The 7,528-nt window shown below is 39.1% G+C and overlaps 1 protein-coding gene across 1 annotated transcript; it reads right to left on the bottom strand.

Moving 5' to 3' along the window:
• Positions 1-2,220: 2,220 nt before the first annotated feature.
• LOC119797788 (cannabinoid receptor type 1B-like) lies at positions 2,221-5,048 on the bottom strand. The gene is made up of 2 exons (XM_038306996.1): positions 4,867-5,048; positions 2,221-4,303 (listed from the first exon to the last, which is right to left on the bottom strand). Exon 2 carries the CDS (start codon positions 4,236-4,238, stop codon positions 2,790-2,792), a length of 1,449 nt encoding a protein of 482 aa, XP_038162924.1. The 5' UTR covers positions 4,239-4,303; positions 4,867-5,048; the 3' UTR covers positions 2,221-2,789.
• Between the last annotated feature and the right edge of the window lie 2,480 nt (positions 5,049-7,528).

Raw genomic sequence — 7,528 nt, 5'->3', positions numbered from 1 at the left:
GCCTCCTGACGTCATATCTTCTTCTTGAAATTTTTTATGGCGGTTGACAAAAACGTTAGGTGAGCATTACTGCCACCAACTGGTATGGAGTGTGGACTCGTCACATCTTACAATGGAAGTAATGTATTATGGGTAATGTAGTGACATTCTGAAAGGAGATGACGAAAACTGGAAGAGTTGAGGAAAGAAATGTATTTGAATAAATATTGTTGTGACATTTTAAAGACTGCAATAAAATAGCGAACCTTTTACGAATTATATTATATTTTTATAATAAGTTAAATTTGGATTTTTCTGGGATGGTTAGTACAAAAATGTCTGTTACTTTTATTCTGATCCATCTTTTTCTTTTAAATCCACCAGAAAAACTCAGGATACTGGTTCTATATATGGTTAGGACCATGCAGGTCAAATATTTCAATGGTTTAATTATCTTTATTCTGGTAATGTCACTTTTAGCGACCAATGTTTGCCTCAGTTTGTGTCTGTCTTAAGTACAAAACCGTTTGGGATTTTGCTTGTTTGTTCAGAATGCCCGGATTACTTTAATAATGCCCTTTATCATTTATTCTGGTGTCTCTTATCTTCTTCTAATTGCTCTTTTATTTTGTTGTATTTAGGACCAGGGGCGGAGCTAGATGGGGGGGCAGAGGGGGGCCATGGCCACCCCTACCCTCTAATACAGATGTTTGCAGCAGTAATACTCACGAGCAGAATGTTCTAACTTATTTAACATTTAAATTTTTCATATGTTAACAGTTTATTGACAACAAAAAACACTGTGGTTAATTATGCACATCAGTATACTAACATTAAAGATGATAAATACAGAAATCATGCTCTTTTTGAAAGAGGACTTTGCCTTATGGGGTAAAGAGAAAATTATGTCTCTGCAAGTCATATATGAGCCTTCAGAGATAAATAACTATTTTAATAATAAGTAATCCATTTAATGTAGATATCAGTACATGTAAATATGGGTTTTATTCATAATAGGAAATTATAGTTAGTCTTTATTTAGAAAATATGGATGTTGTGGTTGCTACTTTTCCTTTTGGAACAGTGTAGATTGACCCTCAGCTTCTCGCGCCTATCCGCTTTTTGCCACCCCCCAGTGTACATTGATTATTCCCTGGCCACCCTTATTAAATTTTTCTAGCTACGCCTCTGTTTAGGACATGTCTGTTTTCTGAACAAGCTTAGTCACAGCACAGTCCATAAGTACTTATATTTTTAGTATGGGGTCAGTTTCAAAGCCTCCTGGAAAACGAAACCATGGCATCTTAAGAAAACCTTTCCACAAAGAAGCAAAGGATGCAACTAATTTGACTTGTAACACCTTTTTCTGGCACAGCTTTTCCTTCCACTTTTCATAAAAATCCTTTCATACAGCACCCTGTGAATAACCATCATTTGTTAATGAACTTATATAGTTTTCTTATGATGCTAAGAGTTTAATCCCATTCTCCAATACAATATTAGGCAAACATCTTTCCCTGTGATTCTGTAGGCCAAAATATATAATCTCTTTAAGTGGTATTATCTAATAATCAGGAAAAAAACAGAACTGTAAGCTAAAAGACATGAAAGAATATAATTTATTACGCAATATAATCATATAGTAGAATAATATTGTCAAAAAGGCCAATTGTTTCTAAAATGAATTATGTAAATGCTATTTTTTTATGCTGAAATTCATGCATATACCTGCAGACCGCTCTATGCTTTTTATCGAAATCTAATTCCTCAATATGTTCAGAAGGGGGCAGTGTTATCAATTGAAAAGAAGCAATGTTTTCTAAATCATCTGGTAACTTCTCACTGCTCTTAGAGCTGGGTCAGACAGAAATATTTAAGCATTTACATTTTTTTCCCCACTTTATTGCCCCTGAGAGCAACATTTTATGGCTTCAAAATCCAGATTAGAAATGTACTAACTTTACTCAGCTGGATTTAGAAAGCAAGATGCAGTACCTGGGTTAGGAAAGCAGCTGGAGCCTCTAGCTTCCTCTCTCCATCCAGAGACATTCATGTTAAGTTCAGGTGGAAATGTCTCTGTTTGTCTCTGTTCTTCCATCCTTCCAGTTCCAGTGTTTTCTCTCCACTTTCATTAAAGGATCTCTGCAGTCAACTATGCAATGTCATGCACTCGATGATGCTACAGTTTGTAAAACCGTGGGGAAGACCCACCTATATGGTAACAAACTGAAATATTCAAAAACGCAAAGCAGAAAAAAAAGCTTTTAATTGACATGAGGATGGGGAAATTCATTTTACTTCAAAAAGACACCAAACAATTCAACAAAACGTGAACAAAAATAGATCTAAATCACACTTTACAGAATTCCTACTTGTTGGCAAATACTGTTATGGGAAACAATGCAATGCAGAAATATTGTTAAACTTATTCATTTTAAAAACATTAAAAGACAACTCATAAATAAATAAATAAACAAATAAATAAATAACATTTTCACATTAGCCCATAATAAAATAAATAAAAAATACAACACAGAAGAAGATACTGAGCTAATCTCTACATTTTAAGCTGGAGCAAAGGCAACAAAGCACCAATAGATCCTCCTATAAGATAAAAGAAACGGCCGTCATAAAAATTTGTCTTTCTTGATTAATAATAGTAAGAATCCACCATTTAAAGACAAGGACATAAAGTTCTATGATCTATTTTGTATCAGTGATTTTTGGCACAAATTTGCAGTAACAAAGCTAACAGGCCAGAGACTATACAACACTATTAGCTTCACAGTTAAACAGAAGCAGGCTTGGCTTCAGACGGGCTCTGCTGTAGAGGACTCTGTACCTCCAGAAACTCGAACCTGAGCTGCTTTCTTCTGCATTTTTTCACAGCTGCCACCACCTTTCCCCGCCCTGCTTGCTACAGCAGCTGCTGCTGCAGCGGCTCTCATGCTCCTGCTGTTCCAGTCGCTCTCTGCGCTGCTGTCTAGTGTTTGGGACCCGCCGCGCCACATGTGGCAGATGCTGTGGAAGGCCCTGCGAAGATCCTTGCTCCTCATGGCGTAGATCACCGGGTTCACAGTGGAGTTGAGCAGACACAGCATGCTGCAGAAGGCGAACACGGTCTTGATGAAGTCGTTCACCTTCCCAAAGAGGTCGTACACCATGATGGCTAGGAGAGGGCCCCAGCAGATGATGAGGGCCACCAGGATCATGACCAGAGTTTTCGCCAGGCGGAGGTCCATCCTGGCCTGCTCAGGCCTTAGAGTCTGAACTTTGGCTCCGTCCGCAGTGTAGACGATCACGCTCCTCTGGGAGGTCCGGCTCAGCATGCGGACGGCGTGGTGGTGGGACTTCCAGAGGATGAACATGTAGGCGTAGATGATGAACAACAGCAGGACGCTTGTTATTCCAATCCAGAAGGTGAGGTACCTCTGATCAATCAGAGGGAAAATATCAGAGCAGACCGTGCCGAGGCGTTTGCAGTTCCAGCCCAACAGCGGCAGCAGCGAGATGACAATAGAGATGGTCCACATCATGCTGAAGGCAATCACCGCCTTCGTTTTTGTGACGATGCGCTTGTACGCCATAGGCCTGTGGATGGAGATGTAGCGGTCGATGGCGGTGAGGAACAGACTGCCCACAGAGGCGGTGAAGGAGGCAATGACTCCAGCCAGCTTGAACAGGAAAACGTTTGGGCTGTCCTTTCTGTGGAGGACATGGAAGTCCAAGAAGCTGTAGACAAAAATGATGCTTCCTATGAGATCGGCCACAGCCAGGCTGCCGATGAAGTGGTAAGAAGGCCGGGATCGAAGAGTCTGGGAGTGAAGGATCACACAGAGGACCACAAAGTTCTCCAGCACAGTGAAAGTACCCAGAGTGAGCGCTAAGATGGCAACTGCAAGCTGCTGACTAGGGGTAAGGATCATGAAGCACTCTAGGTTGTCCACAAGGTTCTCTGCACACTGTGAAGCATCTAAGCTCTCCACAGCAGTGGAGTTACCCAACATCAAGTCTGAGATGTTGGTGGGAAATACAGGAAAGAGGGCAGTGTAAACGACATCCTTGTTTCCAAGGACGAGGTCGGGGAGGGAGCTGGAGACGAAGGCAGAGTGAGGTTTCTGAAAGCCCAACCTGTTCTTCGCCAGGCCAGAGTCGATGGAGGGGTCGTCGTAGCTGGCGTCGTTGGAGCCCAGATACTGCACACCTGTGGTGAGCGTGCTCATCGCTGTGCCTGCCATCCTGTGCGCAGCCAACTTCATGGCTGCAGAAATGCTCAGTGAAGAGGCGTGTTGTGTAACAGCATCAGATGCAGGTGAAAGAACATCTACAAAAACGAGAAAATGTTTGGTTTCCATTACCAATTAAGATAATTAAGCTTTAAAAGTGATTTTATTTTCCCTTTGAAAAATAAAAATGATTAAGGGAATGATAAAGATTTTTCTGGGAGGTTTTAAGGGAATCTGTGCATCAGCAGCAACTCTCAGCTGGATCCCAAACAATAGTGGGAAACTGAACAGTTGACAAACCTCTGCAACCCTCAGGGTGGGGTGGGGTGGGGGGGTATAAAGGGAATCAGGGGCATTTTCCTTAATTAAAGCAGGTCATTAAGCATTATAATGGGGTGTTTTTTCCGTAATCACTGGATTAATTAGGCATCATGGGGCCAATTCAGGGATTAACCATATCTGATCCATGAAGCATTAACATTTAGTACTTATGACATTAATTATTTATACTTATGATTCTTTTAAAATAAGACGTCTACTGAATTCAAAGAAGACCAAACGAACGAGCAACAATTAAATGCGATATTTAAATATAAATAGAATATTGAAAAGTATAAATCGTGACAATATTTACACGTTGTGGAGTTTGGAAAACACAAACCTTCGTCGTTTCGCTCCGAATATCCTGCAGTAATCCATGCAATGGAAAATGAAACTCCTGGAAAAAAACAAAAGTAAGATTTTTATAGCAGGAGTTTGTGTTTTGGAGTTAATCGCAGGTAAATAATCCCGTTTGGAGCTTTCAGTCAGACAGCAGAGGCAGACTGGCTGTGCGCTGCTTTATGAGGGGCGCTTATAAAGCTGCGCTTTGTGCGCCTGCTGTGGTCACGTGACCTGAGGTGTTGGAGCGCATCACTATCTGAATAGTCTATCTATGAAAAACAATATTAACAGATTATCTGCTCCTCATTTTAAAGCAGTACGCGCCTTTACTGATGCTTCTTATTTGAAATAACCTCAGAGAAATAAAGCCGAGTAAAAATGTCAGTAAACTCAATCAGCTAATTTATATTAAGTATGAATCTACTGTGAAATATATCCCATATATGTTTACTTTCAACTTAGAAGTTTGAAATGTATTTTGAGCAATTAAACTTCCTGAACGCTCAACTAATTCTCATCAACTGAAATAAAGTAAAACATAAACAAACCTTGGGGGACAGGGGTGGAGATAGATGGGGGGCCAGGGGTGGCCATGGCCGTCCTTAGCCAATCATTGGCCACCCCTACCATTTATTTCCCTCTATAAAGATGGTGGCAGCAGTAATACTCTCTACTGGAATATTCAAAATATTAAAAATATTCATATCTTAACAATTACTTGACGACAAAAACACTTACTGTGTGGTTAATGTGGTTATGCACATCAATATACTAACGATGACAAATACAGAATTCATCCTTATTTCAGAGATAGATTTTGTCTTATGGGGTAAAGAAAAAATGATGTGTTATTGCAAGTCATCTAGGAGTCTTCAGTGAAATCATAGATAACTAATTTAATAAAAACATAATAAATGGTCAATTTCTGTATATATTAGTACTTGTAAATATCAATTTTATGCAGAATGATTATTGATAAAGTTAGGTAAGTAATGACAATGGAAAAGATAAAATAGCACCTGCTTAGATTCATAATGGAATTCATCTTTTGTGTTTTCTTTCAAGGTTGTCGTGAGTTTAGTTCAATCCATCTGCTAATCAAGGGGTTTCTAAACATTTCTGCCTGTGCCCCCCCTCTAAAAAAGAAGACAATAAAAATGAAACATCAAAATAATTATAATCACTGCGCTCTATATTCATTTATACATTTATAGTGTAGTCCTCTTCTTTATTTATCTTGAATCAATTCATTTTTTGAATAAGGGTTGAACTGTTTCACTCATTTTAATTGATAGACTTGAAATGTATTTTTAAGTATTTAATGGTATGTCAATTTTTTTCATATATGCATTTACAATTTAATATGAAATTTATAATTTAAATAAATATTACACCTACTTATGTTATGGTACATTTGTTTATTATTTGACATTCAGATGTACAGTAGTAGCCATTCAAAATTTGGGTCCTTGGCTGGTCCCCTACAATTCCTTTTTAAACATCAATCTTTGTACTAAAATATTCTTTCTGTCATGATTTGTGGACATTAAGATCTAAAGAGAAGTGTTATCTCCAGGTCAGAACCTGGAATTTAGTGAAAGGGGGGAGTCAGAGTAAAAAAATATGCACGCCCAGGAGAAGGAGGGAGTCATTGCAGTGGCAGGAAGTTGGAGGGAAGTATGCTGCCATTCGGCTTGCTTTTGACTGGGAAGGTCCTATATTGTCCATGATATATTGTTGCCATCTGTATACCTCAGGGTTTGCATCACATTAATTGTAAAACCAAATTGGAAACCCCCCCGGGGTTCCCAACCCCCACTTTAGGAATTGTTGTTCTAATATATAATGCTGCCTCCACCGTGCCTTATCATGGGGATGGTGTTTTCTGGGGTTTAGCCTTCCTTCATATACATTTCTTTACCTCACATTCTTGGTTTTTATACAAAACTCAGCTCATCTTTTTATGCAGCTTTCTATAAATTATCACATTCCTTCATCTTCACAGGTATTGAATACTTTGAAATTGTCTGTAAAATAAAAAAAATATTAACAGATCATATAAGAGACAACAAAACTCTGCATGGATCTGTGATGATGGTTTAGAGGAGAAGCAGAAATTCTGCAGTGAAAATCATTGCATGTATCAAACAAAAGGCACTGTAAGGCTAGACGATTCAGAGCTGTTTCAAGGCTGCTACCTTTAGAGCTCATAACAGTTGGAATGAGCCTGATCGCTGCAAAACACTGACAAAAACGTGGTTCTATAATCCCAACCACAGTGTATCTTGGACTCATTTCTTTATCCATAGCTAAAGGCTAACAAGAGCTACTGTATCCTGGTTCTTCACTACATCAACAAAACAACTGTTCCGGTAATTTTATGCTCATATATTTTTGAATGGGCACCAGGCAGTGCAATTCTAAAGCAATTTTAACCCCAAATTGCTGCTCCGTGTATAATAAATCTATTTGCAGCAGTTGTGGGTCATGTACACAGATGAGTTTGTTTCCTGCCCTCTGCAGCTGCACAATTATTTCTCCTGTGCTCCCTCAGCAGCGCAAATTACACGTATCTTCTTGTGGACTCATAATGTTGGGTTTAAAGCACACACGAGTAGCTATTGATTCTTTGTTGCAGACCAGTATGTTCAGCATCTTCT

The sequence above is a fragment of the Cyprinodon tularosa genome, unplaced genomic scaffold, assembly GCF_016077235.1.
Source record: "Cyprinodon tularosa strain WSP-4 unplaced genomic scaffold, ASM1607723v1 ctg6, whole genome shotgun sequence".
Taxonomy (NCBI): Eukaryota; Metazoa; Chordata; class Actinopteri; order Cyprinodontiformes; family Cyprinodontidae; genus Cyprinodon; species Cyprinodon tularosa.
This window is presented reverse-complemented; position numbering and strand designations above follow the sequence as displayed.